At 35.6% G+C, this 24,122-nt stretch overlaps 1 protein-coding gene across 1 annotated transcript; it reads left to right on the top strand.

Annotated features, from left to right (window-relative positions):
- The first annotated feature begins 267 nt into the window (after nucleotides 1-267).
- tgfbr2a (transforming growth factor beta receptor 2a) lies at nucleotides 268-19,507 on the top strand. The gene is made up of 9 exons (XM_067411425.1): nucleotides 268-445; nucleotides 3,739-3,889; nucleotides 5,904-6,121; nucleotides 6,276-6,429; nucleotides 9,651-9,838; nucleotides 13,577-14,355; nucleotides 16,042-16,183; nucleotides 16,336-16,460; nucleotides 18,476-19,507. Exons 1-9 carry the CDS (start codon nucleotides 388-390, stop codon nucleotides 18,644-18,646), a joined length of 1,986 nt encoding a protein of 661 aa, XP_067267526.1. The 5' UTR covers nucleotides 268-387; the 3' UTR covers nucleotides 18,647-19,507.
- Nucleotides 19,508-24,122: the final 4,615 nt, after the last annotated feature.

Below are 24,122 nucleotides of genomic sequence, written 5' to 3'. Positions count from 1 at the left end.
TGATGCCTAAAAATGTTGTCTAAATAGGCTACTCACTAGGTTTTTATGACACCCAGAATGTTGTCTATGTAAGCAACTCACAAGGTTTGGAGACTATGATGCCCATAAATGCTGTCTATGTAGGGTGCTTACCAGCTTTCAAGATGCCTGAAAGTGTTGTCTAGTTAGTGAGCGCTGTGTGTATTTACACACAGGCAGAAGTAAGCGGTTTTGAGAAAGTAAAGCAGGAAAAGACACGCTTCCTCCTCCCTCAGTGTTTGTTCTTGAACATTTCCTGTCTGATTTGTGACTCATGTGCATCTCCGCGCGTTTCCTCAGTTGAGGGAGGAGAATGAGACCGATATAAGAGCGGCGAACCGGAGTCAAATGCGATCGCGTTGAGGTGTGATGGAGCGGTTCGGTTCAGTCGGCTTTGGACCGGTTCTTCTCGTGTGTCTGATGTCTGGTGAGTGAGTTTCCGCGCTTCAGTCGCGTTACTACAGCGCGACGCGACGCTCTGACGCTCTTCACTGATGACAGTAGCGTCGGTGCGTCTGTCAAACTCGGTGTTTATATTTTGTAAATAGATTGATTATTAGTTTCTTTTTCAGTGTCTGAAACTGTCAGACAACACGAGCCTGTCACATATTTCCTTGTGTGTGCGTGTGCATGTGCGTGTGCGCGTGTCTGTCTGCATGTGCGTTTGTTTGAAACTAACTAACCAATTCTGTTCCTGTTTTATTAGTTCTTTGTTTTCTTTATGCGTTGACATTTATAATGATACTAAATTCACATATGTTAATTATATAAAAAAAAATCATGGTAATGTTTTGATAGTGAATTGTTGTAGCAGTAAAACTACATTAATATGAGTTTAAACAGCAACAGTTTAACTACTGTGATGGTATCATGGTAAAGGTATTTGATTTTAAAGTGTGTTATAGTTAACTAAAACCATAAAATACATTTTCATTACTTAAAATGCAATATTATTAATTTATATTTTTGAACTGAGAAAAAAAAAACAACTTGATATGCTAATATAACTAAAACAAAAAATTAATACAAAAATAAAGACATATATATAATATATATATATATAATAAAACACCCAGTATTACTAAAACTTTAGAATTAACATGAAAATGAATAATAGTATCACAGTGACACTAAAATAACACTGATATGTACCATGCTACTGAATGTTAACCATATTTAGTAACCATGATAATATGTCACAGAATTATATTAATCATACTACTAATTATATTACATTAATAGTATCCAGATATTAACATATATTGACATTTATGAAAGCAGAAGATGCCACAACAGCAACTACTACACTAAATATTATGTATTAAAAAATAAAATAAAAATATATGGAACAAAATATATCCATTTAATGCACCTTTAGCTGTTGTAGATTTTTATTTAGATTGAATGAAGTGTTTCATACTGTTTCTGATCTTCAGAGCATCTGTAATGACATAAATCTGTGGTCGTGTTTAAGAGATCCTGACAATCCTAACTCCACTTTCTAAAGCGCCGTGTCCATTTACCCTGAAGAATGTGCTTGCGTTTATTTTCCTGGCAGACAGTTACTGAAGCCACTTCCAGCTGAATGTTGAGACAGTTACATCATGAGATCCTGAGAGGCTCAATGTTTAGCTTTAAATCAAAGCATCTGTTTGGAGTCAAATGAATGTCACTTTTCACTCCGCTGGTGTTTGTTTGGGTGATTTTTAGTTGATGTCTGAAGTCAGTTCTCCTCAAATCACATTAACTCTCAACATCATCTTCTAACAAACACCATACTTTTATCTGATCCACTGTATCTGATGCAGCGTTATTCACACATTTTAAGAGTCCAATTGCATTATGTGATCATAATGAAGTGTGTGTGTGTGTGTGTGTGTGTGTGTGTGTGTGCTTTTGTTTATATTACATTGTGGGGACCAAATGTCCCCATGATGTAATATAAACCTGAGTTCACCTACATCGTGGGGACCAGCCAGCGGTCCCCACAATGTAAATGGGTTTATAAATCATATAGAATGAGTTTTTGTGAAAAAGTAAAAGTTTGCACAGTTTCCTGTGAGGGTTAGGTTTAGGGGTAGGGGCAGGGTAGGGGGATAGAATGTACAGTTTGTTCAGTGTAAAATGCATTGAAGTCTATGGAAAGTCCCCACAATTCACAAAAACAAACATGTGTGTGTGTGTGTGTGTGTGTGTGTGTGTGTGTGTGAGTTTGTTTATATTACATCGTGGGGACCAGCCACCGGTCCCCACAATATAAATTAATTAATAAAAATACTAAATGATGTTTTTTGTGAGTAAATAAAGGTGTGCACAGTTTCCTGTGATGGTTAGGTTTAGGGTTAGGGGTAGGTTAGGGGGATAGAAAGTACGGTTTGTATAGTATAAAATGCATTGCGGCCTATGGAAAGTCCCCACAGTTCACAAAAACAAACGTGTGTGTGTGTGTGTGTGTGTGTGTGTGTGTGTGTGTGTGTAGGTGTGTGTGTGTGTGTGTGTGTGTGTGTGTGTGTGTGTGTGTGTGTGTGTGTGTGTGTGTGTGTGTGTGTGAGAGAGAGAATGAGGATGTGTGTGTGAACCCTTACGGAACAAAAATATATGGGAATATTCTGCAAAATATAATGCAATATATTGCATAATACATTTCCATATATGGGAAACTTGTGCTTATATTTTTCAATATACTGCAATATATGCATTGACCATGTATGGCTATATGTTGATGCATATAAAATATTTATAAATGAAGACAAAAATAGCATTCATAAAGTTTTATCCTTTATTGTGTACTTATATTGCACATACATGTTCCCATATAAATGTAAATGTATTGTACACACACATATATACACACATTCACAGAATGACTTACATTCAGTGGTTACAACAGACTTCTAGTTCCCAGCATGCTTTGCTTCTGACTGTTAAAGGAGAGTAAATGTTGAAATTAAGAGTTATTTCATGTGTTTCACTTAATATTGATATAGGCGGAGATCTGTTAGTGTTTAAAGTTGTATTATTTTGGAATGAATCACCAGGTTTTCTGGTATGTGTGAGAGTTTTTGGGGTCATCATTGTGTTGAGCCTGTGGTGAGGTTTATGATTGGCTGAACAACATTAAGACTATAATAACTTTATTTAAACCGTAACGGCTGTGCACGCTATAGCAGTGATAGTCTCTTTGGTAGAAACTTTCTAACTTGAAAATATGAAACATTTAAAATGTAAATAATTATAAAATATAAGAAACGTGTTACACAATATATTTTACCATATATGTGTTTATACTGCATGAGTAAATATATATTATGCATGCATTACCATATCTGATCACACATAAATCTATATAGATTATGAAGTATATTACTGAATATAAAATGACGTACGTTATGATATATTAGTAAATATATTATCGCAATTCCTTATGTATTATTCAATATATTGTAATATATTTACGCAATATATTTTTCTGTATATTTTCAAATATACTGTTAAATAATGTAATATATTGATCATTCATATATGTATAGGGAAATATATTTTCTTTTCTTATAGTCTTACAGTGAGTCGTTTAGTGTGTTTCTAGACTGGTCATAACCTTTTTTATTCAGTTATTATAAAAAGGTAGATTGATCTCATTTGAATCCAAAAGTAAGACAAATTAGCTCTCACTAATTACTCACCCCTGATCTTATCTTATCTCTGTTTGTCTCTTTGCAGGAGCATCAGCTCTGCTCCATACAGCCAATCTGCACAGTCAGTGCAAGTCATGTGACCCTCACCCGGCTGACTGCAGGTCGTATCAGTGCATCTCAAACTGCAGTGTATCAAAAGTCTGTCCGAGTCCACAGGACGTCTGCGCCGCCGTCTGGTATGACTGACTGCACACGTGAACATGAATCACTGACGTGTTCAAACACGAACTTTCAGACGTGATCGGAGCTCTTACTTCACACAGGAGAGCGAAGCTTAGTGAAATAATCAAGCCAAACATCTCAATCTGAAAATCATTCTTAAAGAGATAGTGCACAAAAAATGAAAACCCTGTCATTATTTACTCTCCCTCATTGGCCTTTTAGAGTGAACGATCTCTTTAATTCTCTGTTTCTTTGCAAATTCACATCAGGATTTGCTTGCTTGCTTTTTTAAAGCACCAGAATTTGTAAAGAATTAGAAAAATTAAAAATGTAATTAAACTGAAAGTCTTTTTGATCATGTAGATACTTAATGGATGCAAGCTCACCTGTGCACTGCTGCATTATGGGTGTTGTAGTTTGGTCTGTAGTGATTACAGGAAAAGAGAAAACACATTGTGAGCTTGTTTCACTTTCTGTGCAGCAGACGATACGGGAACTGAGACCAAAATACTAGAGTAAATCAGCTGACTGAACATTATTAAAGCTGTGTTTAAAAAGCGTGTTTACTGGCAATCATTAGTATCACTGTAAAATGTAATTAGTTGGGTTTACTTAAAAAACTTAAGGAAACCGATTGCCTTAAATTTAGCAAGTAAGTTAACTCATCATTTTGAATTGATAAAACTAGCTACCACACAGTACAGAGTACTTAGAAATCTTGAGTATTCACTGTGAAACGTAATTAGTTATACTTATTACAATACTTATTTGTTTTTAATGACAAAGCACACTTTTGATCAAGCATAAACCTCAGGATTAAATCTGTGGGTATTCAATGATATCATCAGGAAAGATCCAACAGATCAATCCCAGTATTTCTCTTGGCTTTTTTCACCGTATCAGCTGTGTCTCACAAACACTGAGTTACGACAGCCAGAGAAACACTAATGTTAAAAGTCAAGGTCAAGAGCCCAACTAAAGCAAACACTTTCCACCATGATGGTGACATCAAACTTTATTATTTTCAACAGTATCTCCAGTTTAATAAATACAAATAAATGTATGGTCCATTGCTGCAACTGAGTAAAAATGCTTGAGAAATTGAAGGCAGTTTCTACATAATGTGAACAAGATTTTTAACATGACTGAACTAAGTACTCAATTTGTAAAACTGAATTACCAATACTCAAGATTTCTAATTACTCTGTACTGTGTGGTAGCTAAACCCAACAGTTTAATGAAGCTTTCTAAGTAAACTCAACTAATTACATTTTACAGTGACTGTACTCTGCCTGCTGTGTTTTAAATGACATGTGAAACCACTGTTTAATTATACACATTTCACTGACAGTAATTCAGTAATTCAAAAAATTACACTCATCATTGTTATTTTAGTAATGACATGCTATTATAGATTTTATTATTTAATGTTTAGTTTGTTTCAAAAATTAAAATTGTATTTAATACATTTTTATATTATTTTTTATTTAATATGCATTTTTGCATTTTTTAATATGCAATATGCGTTTTTATTTGAATTTTACTTTATTTACATTTTAATTGTTGTTTGTTTTATTAATTTAGTTTTTATAATTTTTATTAGTTTTAGTTTTTTTTTTTTTGTAAATGTTGTAAATTTAAAGCTCTTTATATTTTATTTCAAGTAAGGAAAATGTATTTTTATGGTTTTAGTTAATTATAATAACCCTGATTTATATATATAAATACTTGTTATTTTAGTATCTTTGAGAGACTTTTTTAATATTTAGATATTTTTGTATATTTTCAGTTTGCATTTTGCATTACATTTTAATTATTTTAGTTTTATTAATTTTGTCATGTTTTTGTCATTTTTATTAGATTTTGTTTTTGTAAATATGTCTATATATTTATTTTTTTATTTAAATTTTAGTTATTTTATCACATCAAGTTAAACTAAATGAAAATGAGAAATTTAAGTTTCAGAAAACATTTATTTAATTTCAGTAGAATATGCTGATGATGCATTAACCTCGTCTCTCTCCTTAGGTGGAGGCAAGCTGGCATCGTTACCGTGGAGACGAAGTGTCACGACCCGACGCAGCCGCTGCGTGGCGTGATGTTGGAGGACTACAGCAGCTCAGACTGTGTGTTGACCATCAGACACGTGTCCGGCCATAACCTCCGTCTGTGCGCCTGTACGGGACGTGACTGCAACGAGCGCATGCTGCTGAACAAACCCAGTGAGGACTCGGAGTTAGTTATAAGTGAGTGCAGACGTGATGTTCCTGTGGTTTCCTGTGCAAAAATATACTATAATATAGATAATTTCTCATGTCATCAGCACTGAATAGGTGTGTATTTGTGTACATATAGGCATTTAATCTCTCTCTCTCTCTCTCTCTCCATGTGTTTGTGCAGTGAATGCATCAGAAAATAAACCGTTCAAATTGCCTCAGCTCTGTAAGTTCTGTGACTTTGAATCTACGGAGTGTAACACCACCGGCGTCTGCGAATCCTCCTGCAACATCACGTCCACCTGCGAGAATCCAGAAGAGGTGTGCGTCAGTGCCTGGTGCGTCAACGCTCCTTCTTTTTGATGTCTCTGTGTTTTGTATCATGATGAATTTGAGCACTGAATCTCTAGGGGCCAGTTGTTCAAAAGTAATCTGATCGCATTTCAACTATCGCTCAGCTATTGCTCAAAACTTTTTATGAAGATTGGAATACCTTTGATCCCCAAAAAATCAGGATTATACTGATCCCAGCAGAAGGGTGGATTACAGGAACAAAAATTTAATTAAACTTGGTTAAAAACAACATTTGTATCATGTAATATACACACAATTATTTTTGTTACATAATTAGTGTAACTGTTAACTAATATGTATAAGTAGACATTAGGCTACATATTAAGACTTTTAGTAGCCTAGAGTAAAGTCCCCAAACAGCTGTAATTATCTAACAAAAATATTATATTTAATTTAAAGTGTTTTTTCACTGTTAGTAAACTACATTGGCACAATCATAAGAGATGAAACAGTCAAACACTATGTTCACACGGCAGGTAAATGTGGCCCAAGTCTGATTTTTCCCAATGACAGTACAAACCACATGGAATCTGATCCTTTCCATTCCGATTTGTGCCACTTCCATATGTGCTACTAAATCTGATACAGGTCAGATGTAGACTTATATACCGATATTCGTTAATGCGGTATGTCGCGATAATGAATATGCACTATGTTGTTATCGTGGGCACTTCAAAATACCGTAAATAATACTTTCCCCATCAACCGTATAAAATGCATATCACTGCTGTATTCTGCGTTCAGATGTAAACAAGCCCAACGTGCACGAGAAACACATGGCAGAATGAAAGTGCACGTTCACTCTCTGACAGCAGAGGGTGCTGAAGGAACAGCAGAAATACAGCGGTTACCCCGGAAACCCCGCAAACAAAGAAGCTGTCTTAGTAAAGTTTTTGTAATGCTTCAAACAGCCATTCATTTTTTTGTAATCTCAGTGTTGTTCATCACAGCACCAAATACTTAACAACTTAATAGGCTATTTATTTTCAAACTTAAACATTTTTATATTTTAATCTGGACTACAACATGCACTAATGATTAGAAATGTTCTGATTATTTATTATTGTTCAGTAAAACTTTAAGACATATGGCTTCATTAGTTAACATGTTAATTCATTATTAGCAAACTGACCATGAAAAATACTTAAAGCATTAATTATTCTTAGTTAATGTTAATTTCTTAGTTACTGTTTAATAACATTACTAAAATCAAAAGAACTTATTTAATGAGCCTGAAATGATCAGTCGTTTCTTAAAGGATTGGTTCACTTTTAATTAAACTTTTCCTAATAATTTACTCACCCCCATTTTGATGAAAACATTCCAGGATTATTCTCCTTATAGTAGACTTGAATGGGCACCAAACAGTTGAAGGTCAAAATTACACTTTCACTGCAGCTTCAAATTGTTCAACACGATCCCAGATGAGAAATAAGGGTCTTATCTAGTGAAACCATCGCTCATTTTCTGAAAAAAATTGAAAATTATATATGTTTTAATCATAAATGCTCATCTTGAACTAGCTCTCTTCTTCTCCTCTATTAGAATTCCAGCAGTGTAGACACTGCTTAGCGTAATACTGCCCTCCACAGGTCATAGTTTGAACTTATTGTTATATACTACTGAACTAACATATTATTATTTTTGAAAAGTTTTTTTGTTATTACAAAAAGAGTTCTTAAACTTGTTATACTGTGACAACACTTTTTTTGCAACTTATTTCAATATCATGATAATACCGCATACCGCGATAAAAGCTTCAGCAATTAATCGCAACATGAAAATTTGATACCGTCACATGCCTAGTCAGATGTTTGTAATGCGACAGTCATATCGGAATTCATGTGATTTTTTTTACGCCACTCGAAATCAACATTCGTCACGATTCTGTGCTCATTGGAGTCTATTCAAAGATTTTACATAACCAATGTTATCAAGACGGTTGTGAAAGGTGGCCAGTAGAGGGCAGTGATGAGTCAGAACTCGACAGCTCTATAATACAGGCAAAACATGAGGGCTCGTATCATAAAAGTTTCAAAACTCTGCTCTTTTGCCACATCATTGTCTTTATTTTTTAATATTTCCTGGGCATAATTTCGCTGGCTTCCACGGCAGATCACACTATACATAACCATGTAATCACTTACTTCCATATATCAGTTCATTGTGTGTTGCCAAGTCTGTGATTTTACTGCAGAATTGGGTTACTTTTTCACTGTTCCCGTGGATTGTTTTGCAACTCCATGGGTTGAAGCGATCGCACTAACATAATATTTAACCCCCGAAAAGCGGGTTTTACCGGGATGCCCCACAGAACGTGATTGGGCTAGTTTTGGACTTGTTTTGAGAAGCAATTGGCTGCATTTTGTGGTAAAAACCTGGCAACCCCATTTGTATCGTTCTTTTGCACATACAGGTCAGTTCAGAACCATGATCTGTTCACACTGGAAATCTGATATTGGCCACATTTAAAACAACAATGTGAACAGCTATACAAAAAAAATCTGATCTGAGCATTAAGGCTCGCAGTGTGAACATAGCCAAAAGTTGTAGCACTAACAATCCAGACTTGGTAGTCTGAAAAGTATCTATCTGGATCAGGGTGATCCAATACAATTTTGCTTTGAAAAAATGGATTACCTGATCCTGGATAGCAGAACATGGGATTTCCAAATCCAGATCATTCGAATCCAGATTAAACTTTTTGAACAACTATATGCAGGGTTCTCTCGCTCCATGAAAGAAGCTTCATTTGCTCTCTGTTTAATATCAGCTCTATTTCTATGAGCTCTCTGAGATCTGAATGACCGTATCTCGACCTCGACAGCGTTAATCAGGAAATGGCTGCACTGTGATACAGGAAATCCCGTCTGACTTCCAGACGATCCTGCAGGAAATAGTTCCAGTTCAGATGAACTCTGAGAGTGAAAAAACACAAGGCCAGAGCGATGGTGACGTGACGGAAAGAGTTAACTAGTGTTATTATTATGCTGAACAGATGGTTTTGAGTAAATATTGTGTAAAAATAAAAGATAACTCTCTCAGCAGTGATCATTGACTAACCCATATGTGGTGACAACTTGTTTCTATAATGCATAATGTTTTTATTTTATATTTATCAGTGACAAAGTTGAATGTCGAACAGTTTTGATGCTTCATGTTCTTGTGGAAACTGACGACTCCTAATGTCCATGTTGTGCTTCAGGAGGAGGAGTGAAGGGAAGGCGCTCATCGAGACGGTGTGTCACAATCCAGCGCTGAAGTTTCACGGTCAGTATCTGACGGACTACAACAACACCAGGTGTGAGATGAAGAAGGTGAAGGGGATGGAGGACTTCTACATCTGCTCCTGTAATGCTGAGGAGTGTAACAATTGGCTCTTCTTCACTGGAGGTGAGGCTCTTCATCCAATCCATGGAATCTTTTCATTCCACAAAAGGTTCTTTATAGTGGAAATTGGTGCACAATCATAAAAGTCATAAAACTGTAAATCAGGCTCTTTTTCTGTCCATCATAAATGAGTTTGTCTCAGAGCAGCAGATGAAACACAATAAACGCTGTCATGTGATCTAGTGTTCGGATGCTGGTGTTCTGATGACAGACTTCGTCTCAGGTGTTTCAGAACCACCAAACCAACATTTGAGATGCTGCGATGCGATTGGTCCGCTGGTTAGTCCAGATATCCAATCACAGCCTCTGCTGAGGCAAATGAGTTTTGGCAGGATTTATTCAGTAAATGTGTTTCCATTGTAGTTTATGTGCATGTCTGCATTATCGGATCAATATTTATCCTCTTCAGTTGAGCGCACTAGTTCTGTCAGATAAGTCAAAACACTTTCTTTTTGACAAAATTAAAGGACTAGTTCACTTTCAAACAAACTTTTCCTGATAATTTACTCACCCCCATGTCATCCAAGATGTTTTTATGTCTTCAGTCGAAAATAAATTCTGATGAAAACGTTCCAGGATTTTTCTCCATATAATGGACTTCAATGGGCACCAAACGGCTGAAGGTCAAAATTACAGTTTCAGTGCAGCTTCAAAGAGCTTTAAATGATACCAGACGAGGAATAAGAGTCTTATCTAGAGAAACCATTGATCATTTTTCATTGTATATGCTTTATAAACACAAATGAACGCCTTTTACATGCTTCTGCTTTCCGTATTCTTCAAAAAGTCTATGCTGTATGTCCCTATTCTACTTATGGGAAAAATGCATCTGGCGCAGCGTTCATTGCATAAGTAGAAAAGGGAAGGTGTAGGACATACAGCATAAGCTTTTTGAAGAATACGGAAAGCGGAAGCACGCTCAAGGTGATAATTAGTGTTTATAAAGCATATACAGTTGTATTTTTGTAGAAAATGACTGATGGTTTCTCTTGATAAGACTCTTATTCCTCGTCTGGTATCATTTAAAGCTCTTTGAAGCTGCACTGAAACTGTAATTTTGACCATCAACCATTTGGTGCCCATTGTCCATTATATGGAGAAAAATCCTGGAACGTTTTCATCAAAAACCTAAATTTTTTTTCGACTGAAGACATAAAAACATCTCGGATGACATGGGGGTGAGTAAATTATCAGGAAAATTTAATTACTCACCCTCATTATCCAGGGTCACAGTGATTTTGTGTTCCTGGATCAACATTCCAATCAACCAATCAGATTTGAGGGACAAGTTTACCATTTATGTCAAGTTTAGGCTTGCAACCAGAGTTAGGTGCTTCTACATCAGTGTTATTCACCTATCGTTCCCCTCGGATTTTATGGATAAGTTATGGGTACGGTAAGGTTTAGTTCCAAAATATGGAAAAAATATGTTGATCCAGGAACATGTCTTACTTGGCAAAAACACAGAGTAACGAGTTTATTCAACAATATCTAGTGATGGGCGATTTCAAAACACTGCTTCATGAAATAACCCTTTAAGATTCTTTCCTGAATTTTGAAAGTGTCCGTTGGGTAAATGTTTCTAGACTCTCATGTGGCTGCTGTGTCTCTGTGGAGCTGAAGGTTCAGACGTGTGGTTTCCTGTCTGTGTTTAGAGATCACAGTATGCAGAAGATGTTGTGTGTTATTGGTGTGTGTCTGCGCACGTGTGCGGTCGTGTTGTTCTGCTCATCGCGGCGTGTGCACGAGGAAAGCACCACTCCCACATTTTTCTTTTGTTTTCTTTTTTCCAGAAATGGCTGGAATCTAGTTTTAGACTTGTAAACAGGAAGTCGCATCATGTGATTCTGATAGGAAACTTTTGATGCCGGAAATATCTGTGATCAAATCGTCTAAATAGCAATGATAATGATGTTCTTCATATATATTTCTGTCTTGTTTTCCAGTACAAATATCTAAACGTTCTTAAATCAACATATATTTGAGATGCAAAATAAGATTTTCTGAAGGACGAGGACAAATATCTGCCATGTGCTCAGAAAAACCATCTTGTTTCTCTTTGAACTGGGTTTATTTTCTGATCCCACTGACAGATATTTGTTCTTGTTTTAATCAACATCTCAGAAAACAAGACTTCTTATGTCATTTTGCAAATCATGTTGATTTAAGAATGTCTAAAGTAATACACAGACTATGAAATAATATTATAAACACTTCACCAAAGACTATAACTATGTTTTATATGAATCATTGTAACTCTATAAGAACATCAGCGTCACACACAGCTGTAACGATAACGACACTTTTATCATTGAAATCACCTTTTTTTTTTTCAGCTGATGAACGATAAAAACACTGACAGCCAATCAGAATCCATCCTGCTTTGAGCTTGAGCATTTAAAGAGACAGACGACAAAACTGCAGCAGCTCTTATAATAAACAGAACGATTATCCCAGGAAGTTAAAATATATTAAATATTGAAAAATTACAACTTGTTTCCAAAGCAACATTTCAAATCTTCAAAGTACTAAAATAAGAAAAGACAAAAACACAACTAAAATTAAAATGAAAACAGAAGAATTAAAAATAAAACATGAACAACAATAATAATAGTATCTCAGTGATACTAAAATAACAGTTAGTGAGGAAGTCCGTTTGGAAACTGTGATTTCAGCAGTTTTTCACATTAATGACACATTAAATATAATGCATTCCCATGTCCATAATTACAGCTTAACCCTTGTGAAGCTCTTCGACTGTCAGGGTCATAATTTATTTTTTTTTTTTACTTACTTTATTGATGTTTTTACTGTACATTTGTACACTTTCTGGGGGATTTATGGCATGTTTTAAATTTATATATAATATTTTTAGCATTTTTGATTATACTTTTATTAGAAGGTTTGTGTGTGTGTGTGTTCCATCTCGAATGTGTCATGGTGTCACCACTTTATTTATTTTTTTGTTGATTGTGCATTTTGATTTTATGTGACATACACTAACACTAGTGACACTATAACTGACATCATTTTCAATTCAACCAGATTTTATTTATTTATTTATTTCAATGTATTAACTATGGGTGGGAGGTCTTTCTCTTGTATTGCTCCCAGGTTGTGGAATTCTCTGCCTTTTCCGGTCAGGAATGCTCCATCTTTTGATTGTTTTAAGAAATTACTCAAAACACATGTTTTTAGTGAAGCTTTTAAGTAATAATTTTACAGTACTTGTTGCCGTTGTTGTTTTAGCGTTATTATTGTGATTGTGTTTTCTTTTGTTGTTTTTATTGTTGTGTAAGAAAGGCGCAATACAAAAAATATATATTATTATTATTTGATTTAATTAATTAATTATTTTTTTGTAAAACTAGAAAGTGTTGACAAAGCCTCATTCCATTTGGATCAAGAGATTTTTTTTTATTTTTTATTATTATTTTAGTAAATGTCATTCGGGGTCAAAAACACCCTGAACAGCTTAGAAGGGTTAAATTAGTTTTTTATAATGATGGAAATATTTTACTCTAAAATAATAAACATTGTTTCTCTAGAATCAATATTACATAAAATTAGAATTTGTATTTTTATATATATTTAAAATATTGTACATTTTTATTATTATTATATAAAGAATAAAAACAATATGTAATATGTATTCATAATAATTAAAAAGTTATGTTCTTGTTTTATATTTAAAGATTTAAAATTTAAATGACTTTTCTCTACTTCTCTTTTTCTTTACAGAAGCAGACAGAGTTTCTTTAAGTGCCGAACGGAAGAATCTCCTGACTTTGCTGCTGCTCGTTCTGCTTCCTTTGCTGATCGCGGCCGTCCTGCTCGTCTCGCTCTTCTACTTCGTCTGCGTGTGTCGGCAGCAGAAATGCAAAGTGCCCGCGACCAAAGGCATGGACAGCGAGACCTGCGCCATCATCATGAGCGACGACAACCGATCCGACAGCAGCTCCGCCAACGCCAACAGCCTGAACCACAACACGGAGCTGCTGCCCGTCCAGCTGGACGCCGTCGTCGGGAAGGGCCGCTTCGCTGAGGTCTTCAGAGCCAAACTCAAGCAAGCCAGCGAATCCCCTCAGACGGTGGCGGTGAAGATATTTCCGTACGACGAATACGCCTCGTGGAAAACCGAGTGGGAGATTTTCTCAGACGCGGAGCTGCAGCATGAAAACGTCCTACAGTTCATAACCGCCGAGGACCGGAAAACGGCGCGGCAGTACTGGCTGATAACGGCCTATCACGAGCGAGGAAACCTGCAGGAGTTTCTGTCGCAGCACGTGATTGGCTGGGACGAACTATGCCAATTGGGTCGGTCGCTGGCGAGGGGCGTGGCTCACCTGCACTCCGACCGGACGCCGTGCGGACGAGCCAAAGTGGCCATCGTGCACCGAGACCTGAAGAGCGCAAACGTCCTGGTGAAATCTGACCTCACCTGCTGTCTGTGCGACTTCGGCCTCAGCCTGAGACTCGACAGCTCCACGTCTCCTGAAGAACTGGCCAACAGCGGACAGGTGAGAGGGTTTCCATATGGAGTTTTTGAGCTCTTTACTTTAGGGGGAACAGCAACAGTCTTAGCTGTAACTCAAACAGCAGGCCTTGGGAGGCAACACAAAAGGGTAATCTAAACTGAAGAGCTCTCCTTAAAGGGATAGTACAGCCAAAAATGAAAATAAATCTCTACCAAGATTTATAATGGGAGTGAATGGGTGCAGAGAATTTGAAGCCCCAAAAAGTGCATCCATCCATCATAAATATAATCCACACATCATAAATATAATCCACACGACTCCAGGGGGTAAATAAAGGCCTTCTGTAGTGAATCCATGGGTTTTTGTAAGAAAAATATCCATATTTAAAACTTTATTAATTGCTTCACTTCACAAGGCCTTTATTTACCCCCTGGAGTCGTGTGGATTATATTTATGATGGATGGATGCATTTTTGGGGGCTTCAAAATCTCGGCCCCCATTCACTCCCATTATAAATCTTGGTAGAGCCAGTATATTTTTAAATATATCTCCGATTGTGTTCGTCTGAAAGAAGATATTCATATATACCTAGGATGGCTTGAGGGTGAGTAAATCATGGGATAATTTTCATTTTTGGGTGAACTATCCCTTTAAATATCAGATCAGAGAGATACATCCAGAGAGTAAAATTCATGCAGGAAAATCTCAAACCTAAAAATCCTTGAGTATGACAATGGTAAAGCAAACATCAGGACTGAAAACGAGCAAAAGGCAGTGAGAGGTGAGAGTGTCACGTGTACAGCCATTTAACAACAGAGGAGTAATCTGGGGTTGAAATGTCGCCCTCTAGTGGTGAAATCAAGGACCTTCAGAAAAAGTATATACTTTTATATGTTTTATGCACATACATGCATTTATGTTGTGTATATATATAATGTGTGTGTGTGTGTGTGTGTGTGTGTGTGTATGTGTGTGTAAAAAATTGTGTTAGATTAATGTATACAAGAGTATACACTTAAAATAAGTGTGTGTGTGTGTGTGTATATATATATATATATATATATATATATATATATATATATAAAATCAAATATAAACTAAAACTATATTTTATATAGTTATAATAAGAATATAAATATATACTTAAAAATGTTAACATTTTGTATAAATAAGTAATGATTAAAATAATTTAAATTACACATATTTAAATATTTTATATACGTTAATGTTCTATATTAAATTACATTTTAAAATATTTTAAATACAATAACCATTATGTTTACAGTTAGTTTTCAGAGAGAATTAAATAATGTTAAGACTGTAAAAGAAACTGATTGTGTTTGAAGCACATGTTCAAAAATTATGATGATGTCAGAAAGATCAAAGCATTATATTTAAAGAGGAAATGACACGACACAACATTGAACTGAAACTGCAAGACGAAAAATCTTCTTTTTCTTTCATTTAGAAAATTGAATTGAAAGTGTGAAATGAAAGTGTTTCATTATAAACTACAATTGTGTTTTGTTTTTTAATTCTGTATAAACAAATTAAAATATAACAGTGAGACTGATATTCTGTTGGAAAAGAAACATTTCAAAATAAAAGTCTGTAGTGTGTTTTATATTCAGATGTTCAGTGGTTGATTATATGAGTGGAAGCTCACAGACACTCTGTTTTCTGCTGATGATCTGATGAAGGACGTGTTTTCTGGTGTGTGTTCCTCAGGTGGGAACGGCGCGATACATGGCTCCTGAAGTGCTGGAGTCCCGGATGGACCTGGAGAACATCGAGTCCTTCAAACAGGCAGATGTTTACTCCATGGCTCTGGTTCTGTGGGAGATCATGTCCAGATGCAGCGCCACCGGAGGTAAGAATGGCCATCAAAGACCCTGAACAGTGCTTATATTCAACATTCAACACAAACACACATGAATAAGGAAGATATGAAAGTTCTTCATAGATCTGACCTGATCCCAATCCAATTTTGAAGATTTATATCTGATGTCTGTGTCTCTGCAGATCTGCGGGAATATGAACCTCCGTTCGGGAAGCTGAAGGAGCATCCGTGTGTGGAGAGCATGAAGGATGATGTCATCAGAGATCGACTGAGACCGGAGATACCGGCCAGCTGGAGCAACCACATGGTAAAGCCGTTTTTTACACAGGTCACATAATGTGCACTGAATTTGATTTGCATTAATCAGTTGTTCCACAAGGTGGCGACACTGACCTAGGCTGTTGTTTCACAGTAGAAAACCTTACTAAAGAGTCAAAACCATAGCAAAATACTGGAACAATTGATATATGCCTAATATATCAATACATTTAATTACATACCAATAATATCCATAAAACAATAATGTCCATTTTATTATAAACAAGCTGAAAATACACCAGGACTCTTATTTTGAAATGTTTATGCATCACTGCTTCCAAATGCTCAAAAAGATGAGAGATAAAATATTCATCCTACAACCATCTACATCATATTACAATTTAAATATGATCTTAATTCATCAACTGTAGATCATTAAATATTTATTTAACCCTTATAGGGTCTTTTTAGACCCCAAACAACGTTTGCTAAAATAATAAAAAAAATGTTCTCTTTGTCCAAATGACATGAAACTTTGTACAGTTGTCAACACTTTCTAGATCTATAGAGAAAAAAAAAAAAATTGGAGTGATATCTTGTTTTTATGTTAGTGTAGAAAAAAAGTCACACTCAGGGTCTTTGGGGTTTCCACAGACCCCAGGCAACAAAAATTGTAATTGTAAATGTAATTTTTATGCAGTTTTTGGAGGATTTATTATATCTTTTAAATTTATATAAATAAATTAAAAAATAGTTTTTAAAATAGTTTTTTATACAAAAACAGCTTTTTATTTACATTTACATTTACATTTATGCATTTGGCAGACGCTTTTATCCAAAGCGACTTACATTGCATTATACTATACATTTGTATCTGAGTATGTGCAATCCCTGGGATCGAACCCATGACCTTGGCATTGTTAGTGCCATGCTCTAACCACTGAGCTACAGGAAAGCTTTTTATGTAAAATTCACTTTATAAAAGACCCACATTTCTAACTTTCATTCATGAGGATAACACGGATAATTTGACATGGTTTATAGTGTATGATTTTTGCCCGTCTTTTGGAAAATGCAGTTTTAAAAGTAAAAAATTATCACTTTTACCAGTAGATGGCTGCACTACTTGCTATTTGACTGACTGAAAGACATCTTTTCACAAGTATTTTTCAGTTGGATTCATATCTAAATATTATGAAATCACATTTATGACAATAAAAAAGACTTTCTGTCAAAGATTATCATTTTTTGTAATGAAAAAATGTTGAGGATGAATTTTGTGAGGTCTCATCATAATGTAACAATATTGAAAAACTGATCTTTTTCCTTACAAAATATACTAAACTTTGACAAAAAGTCATTTTTATTGTCATAATTGTGATTTCATAATATTCAGATATGAATCCAACTGAAAATCCTTGTGTAAAGGTGTCGTTCAGTCAGTTAAACAGCAAATAGTGGAGCTCTGGAGCCATCTACTGGTAAAAGTGATATTTTTTTATTACTTTTAAAACTGCATTTTCCAAAAGATGGGCAAAAATCTCACACTAAACCATGTCAAATTATCCATGTTATCCACATGAATGAAAGTTAGAAATGTGGGTATATTATAAAGTGAACTTTACATAAAAAGCTTTTTTTGCATAAAAACCTATTTTAAAAAATATTTATTTATTTATTTATATAAATTTAAAAGATATGATAAATCCTCCAAAAACTGCACAAATATGAAGTAAAAAAAATAATAAACAGAGTAAAATTACATTTTTTTTTTTTTTTAACAAAACAAAACAAAAAAAACAATTATTTTGTTAAAAAATTACATTTTGTTGCCTGTGGTCTGTGGAGACCCCAAAGACCCTGAGTGTACTTCCCAAACGAAGGGTTAATTCAATCACAGCCTTTTAAAGTTTAATAATCACATTATGCCATATTGTATTTCCCAAAATTAAGACTTTTCTTATGCCATGTAAATTGAACATGTGATCAAAGTGAACTAAAGTCTTTCTAAGCACCCTGTTGATGTCACTGAGGTTCTGACATCATCATCTCTCTCTCTCTCAGGGCGTTCATCTGCTGAGCTCCACCATCGAGGAGTGCTGGGATCACGACCCCGAGGCCCGTCTGACGGCGCAGTGTGTCGTGGAGCGCTTCGATGACATCAGCAGCGCCTTGATCCCGCCCCTCAGCTCCGACATCAAGAGCACAGAGGATTCTGGGAACGACCAGAAGTAGAGCCAGACCACGATCACCTGATAATGGCCATTTCAGACAGACATGTGACACATGCACTTTACAGGAAGAGCTGCACATGAACATTTACACTCGTCAGGACAGTACCGGTGATTTCATTTAGCTACAGCTGATACACTGCGAAACATGATATTCTTCCTCAGTATTTCTGTCTTGTTTTTCAAACATCTAAACTTTATTAATTCAAAATAATTTTACTAAAGAAGCAAAATACTGGCTTTTTTGCAGTTTATGCAATCTAAGTATCTAGAGCACATTTATGATGCAAGTTGCTTGTTATGTATCATAAGCTTCAGGGAAAATCGGCTTCACTGACGTGAAACGGTCAAACAGACGAAGAGGACGTGGATATGAAAAATATTCAGACGCGAACGATTCTGGGACATGTGAACTCTGCAAGAACATCCAAGAGACCCAGTGTGAACTTGCAGTATTATAAAGCCAAAAAAACCTTCATGTTCGGGATAAATCAGATCAAATCCAGCTGATTTAAGTGTTAATTATAGGAAAATAAGAGAACTGTGAGCCAAAGATGAAATATGAATTCTGCTGTATTTGAGACTCTCTCAGGTAAAGCTGTTTATTAATGTGAATATATCTGAAGACTTTTACACACTCGTGCCTTACAGATCAAAGACTGATGAGCGTCTCATTCAGATGAACGTTGATTATCAGTTCATATTTGTTAATGAAAATTTGATTCTTCAGCATATCAAATATCAACAACATCCAGTTTCTAAAAGCAACATTTATATAAGAAAAGCACTTTTTTTAATACATATGTAATCATTGTGTAAATTTGTCTGTCATCATGTTAACATGTCATAAAATCATTGATTATTTGTGAATATGATTGTGTGTTTTTATGAAGCACTGCAGCTGAATACAGTTATTTATGATGAAATTAAATTTAACTCAATTTATGTTCATCAATGAAAGTTAGTCTACAAAAAACATCAATCCTTCCTATTTTTCAGTCATCTCTCATACAGAGACACTTTTCACCATTAATTCCTGATGGACAAAATTAAATCAGTAATACAGTATGTGTCCTGTCCCACACATTAATATGACTCTTGATCTTTATTATGGATTAATTAAAGGTGTATATAAATCTGTCCTTCAGCCACCCGTGGGATGCTCTGTTCATTCCTGTTTTACACAGACCAAGAGACCTAATACTCTTTTATGATTTTTATAGATGAACTCACAGATGCCTCAGTCTCTATAGCACCTCTAAAAGTCTCTAATCTGAAGACCTTAGAAATTTAAAGGGGCTCTATGTATGAATGACACCCAGTGGTCGAAATAGGTACTGCAGTCCAAATTTAAAATATTGTTTGCCCCTCCCCCTCCTTCAAAGATGCGGATGGCCAGCTTGAGGACACGCAACAAGAGGGAGCGCAACTGACAGCTGAGGAGACTCACACACTGAGTTGATTTATCTGTTTTAATATGCTGTCGTTCATAGAGATTTTTAAATGGATGCAGAGGCTTTTTAGGTCAGGTAGAATCTGCGATTCTCTGACCCAGTTTGTTTGCTGGTTTCCATGGATACTATGGATTCTATTGGATAAACTGGCGGTTTTGCACAGACAGACGTTCCGACACGGAACACACATTTCAAAGTAGAATGTCTGGCTGTAGAATTGATTTTCTGAGAAACAACTAGGTGAACTTAGCATGTTTCCTAAATATCTGCAAACATATTGGGATATTTTTATGCTTTATTAAAGTAAAAACCTTACATAGAGCCCCTTTAACAGACGGCACTTAAAGGTCCCTTTTTTCGTGTTTTTTTGAAGCTTTGATTGTGTTTATAGTGTGCAATATAACATGTGTTCATGTTTCGCGTGTAAAAAAAACCCAGTATTTTTCACATAATTTACTTATCTGTATACCGCTGTTTCCACTGTCATAAAAACGGGCTGATGACTTCCTTGTTCTATGAAGTCCCTCCTTCAGAAATACGTAACGAGGTCTGATTGTGCCAGCGGTTCCTGTGTTGTGATTCGACAGCAGCTTAGCGCTCCCTGCCCGGAAAGGTCACGCCTCTTACCATAACGTGTGCTGCACATAGTTTTACATGTGGATTATTGTGGTGTTGTGCCGAATGAACACAAAAGACAATAATTCCCGAGAGACTGAACTCTTTAATCTCCACAAGCAGCGACAGAAAATGTACAACGTTAGCACTCACTCAGAAGAGTACCTCATACGGAAAACAGCCATATACATAAACATAGTCCCTCTTGTGACCATTATGTGCACTGCAGTCCAACATTAACTATTGCAGTAAGGATACCACAATTATAATTTTCGGGAACCGAGTTAAACATAAATTGTAACCACTGATCTCTAAGTACAGCGTCCCTGGGAAGGCCAAACAAAGGTGATTGGACTGCGGGATGAAAATAACAGCGTTTCGACGACATGGCGACAAACACACTCTAAAAACGCAACTCTTGCTCTTTTCCGTGTGAGCGCAACAAGACCACGCCCCCTTTTTTGTGTATTCCTGTGGGCGGAGGTTAGTCAAAAAACTGTTTTAGTGACGTCATTAAAGAAGGAAGTAGAGGGATGTAGTCCAAACTGGCCATTTGATGTAGGCAACTTCTGTTAAATAAAATATCTCGCTTGGCATTGAACTTTGAGCTTTAAAATTTTACAGATTTTATTTATACTCTAACATTACACACTAACTAAAGTTTGAAACATGGGATCACGAAGAACAGGACCTTTAAAAAAGTCAGAGAGATGGGTGCCAGTCCATTCAAGGCCTTAAAGGGATAGTTCACCCAAAAATGAAAATGTTGAACACAAAGGAAGATATTTTAAATAATGTGGGAAACTGAACAGTTTTGGGGCACTACTGACTTCCATTGTAGTTTTTTTCCTACTATGGAAGTCAATGGTGCCCCAAAGCGGCCTGGTTACAAACTTTCTTCAAAATATCTTCCTTTGTGTTCAACAGAACAAAGACATTTTTACAGGTTTGAAACAACTTGAGGGTGAGTAAATGATGACAGAATTTTAATTTTTGGGTGAACTAATCCTTTAAACACAAACACAGAAATGTATAACATTAAAATTTAAGAGTTTTTAAAAAAAGAGAAAAAATAGATAGGCTAATACTGTTGGCAACGAACTGAAATACTTTTATGACTGAGCGTATTAGCCACAATTAATTCAAAAGCGAAACTAAAGCAGTCCTGTGGGCATCCGCGTGACAGAATGGGAAGAATCTAAACCCAATCTCGATCTACTTTATGTGCGCATCTAAAATATAAACGTAAACATGTTTCACACGCTCTCGTCTACAAACATTTTCTTTACATGCATAGTAATGGTTGGGTTTATGTTTCACCCGTGTCTAAGCGATGCTCATCAAGGTAAGCATTCATTTGTTTTACTTCTGATCCGCAGTAGATTCAAAATGCATGTGATTCTCAGATTAATTGCAAAGTTTGACCATCATACAATGAAAGTTTATCATCTGAACATGTTTTAGGTCCTGACAGTTTAAACATTCAAGTGATTTTAAACCATTTGAGCACACAAAGACGTGAAAGAGAACTTAATTCTGAATGTGCAGCTGTTTACTGTGAGAGCACACAGATCTGTGCACACTGAATGCTGTTCTCTTCTGCATCTAATTGTGCCTGATCAGACACATGCATGTGAAAAAAAGTCAAAATGCATGTAAAAATCCTCTTAAACACAATTCATTGTGGCTTATTTGAGAGAAAAAAAAAACGAATGTGTAATAGGCTATTATTTTGGATCCGCATATTCGGTTTTAAAGTGGCAGAAGCCTTTCAGAAATCTTTCACAGTACCATTTTGGTCAGTTAACCCTTTCTTGAGTGCTTAAAGGTGCACTATGTAATATTTTCTGTCCGCTAGAGGCCTATTCAAAACAAAGGCGTAGCTTGATGATGCCAAGTTTGAGAGCGAAATCTTGGGACATGTGGTCTTCACCTCCAAGGCCGGTGCAAAAGAATAGGGATTGGCCTCGTGAAGAAATCATGTTCATGGATGCGATTATTAATGATACTGTAGTGTGAAGCAGAGCAGGAGTGAGTGTTGTGGAGCTGAACGAGGAGCTGGAGAGATTGATCAACACACGCCTCACAAAAGATTCTGTTTCAAATAAATGCTGTTCTTTTGAACTTTCTGCTTGTGTTTCTGTATAACTGTCTGACATTTCTTGCAAGAAATAAAATTTATGAAAGACAATTGGTTGAGTTCGTCTCTTATGCAGTGAGAGTCGAGTTTTATTTTTGCCATATCAAGAAAACAAAATTCAAGTCTTAGGTAATTAAGAAATCTTTTTAAGATCTGTATCTGTAGAGAACATGTAAGAGGGTGTATGGTCTGTAAAAGTTCACGAGGTTGTTTATAATTGATTATTTGGTGAAAAATAAAAACTAGTGATTTCTCAGAAATGAGAAATGTTTATATATCCTGTTAACTTTCACTGACCAACCGGTGGGCCCACAGCCATTACATTTTTAAAACAGTAATATCCTATAAAAACCTAAACTAATCTTGACAAACTATATATAACTTTCAAAATAAATTACAAAGGAGCAGTAATTTATCAATTTGCAACAAGAATATTTTCATACTTCCCAAACTACTTCTATATAGGATGCCTACTTCATAAATTGTATGAAAATAATGGAAATATATGGTTCAGATCACTCAAACCATATATGGAAATGGAGGCGCCCTTATATGGTCAGTAATGGAGCTTGAGTGTCATCTAGTGAAAAAGTGTGGTACTGCGCCCAAACAAAATCTTACTTCTCTACACATCTAATTGTGATCATTTACTCGTAAGAAGTGTCTTTTTTAATGAATGTGAATAAAATAATAGTTTTACACACAGGAGAAAGTTAGATTTACACACAAGTTCAATTTTATATTAATTTTATCATGCTTCTTCTTCTCCAGGTAAACCAAACATTCACATGTTTGCTAGGAAAGCTCCTGATGATGACAGTAATCTGGTTCTGACGTGTCTGGCCACTGGTTTCTACCCCAGAGATGTTCAGATGAACATTAGATTGAACAAATACATCCTTGAGGATCAAACATCTTCAGGAATCAGAGCAAATGATGATGAAACCTTTCAGATGAGAATCAGTGTGAAGATCGACAGAAACCATGAAGGATCTTATGATTGTCTGCTCATTCACAGCAGTCTGACTGAACCAGTGTCAGTAAAATGGGGTAAATATCATAAAGTCAGTCACATACAGTATTTATATCAGAAGAACATGATATTAATGGATTAATGTTTCTCACCACAAACAAATACATTTAAAGTGCTTCAACTCATTTCAACAGTTCATAATGTTGTTTAAAAAAACATTTATAAACTTTTTTTTTTTTTTTCATTCTACAGATGGAAAATGTTCCGACTGTGAAATGGATCATACATGGATTGTAAT

Source organism: Chanodichthys erythropterus, chromosome 15 (genome assembly GCF_024489055.1).
Source record: "Chanodichthys erythropterus isolate Z2021 chromosome 15, ASM2448905v1, whole genome shotgun sequence".
Taxonomy (NCBI): domain Eukaryota; kingdom Metazoa; phylum Chordata; class Actinopteri; order Cypriniformes; family Xenocyprididae; genus Chanodichthys; species Chanodichthys erythropterus.
Note: the sequence above shows the minus strand (reverse complement) of the source record. Positions and strands in the feature narration are given on the sequence as shown.

What these genes read in the sequence shown, in the direction of transcription:
- tgfbr2a (XM_067411425.1), top strand. Translation starts at nt 388, where the DNA reads ATGGAGCGGTTCGGTTCAGTCGGCTTTGGACCGGTTCTTCTCGTGTGT. An exon ending in GGACTCGGAGTTAGTTATAA is followed by an intron (nt 6,122 to 6,275) that starts GTGAGTGCAGAC and finishes GTGTTTGTGCAG; the next exon opens with TGAATGCATCAGAAAATAAA. An exon ending in AACTGGCCAACAGCGGACAG is followed by an intron (nt 14,356 to 16,041) that starts GTGAGAGGGTTT and finishes TGTGTTCCTCAG; the next exon opens with GTGGGAACGGCGCGATACAT.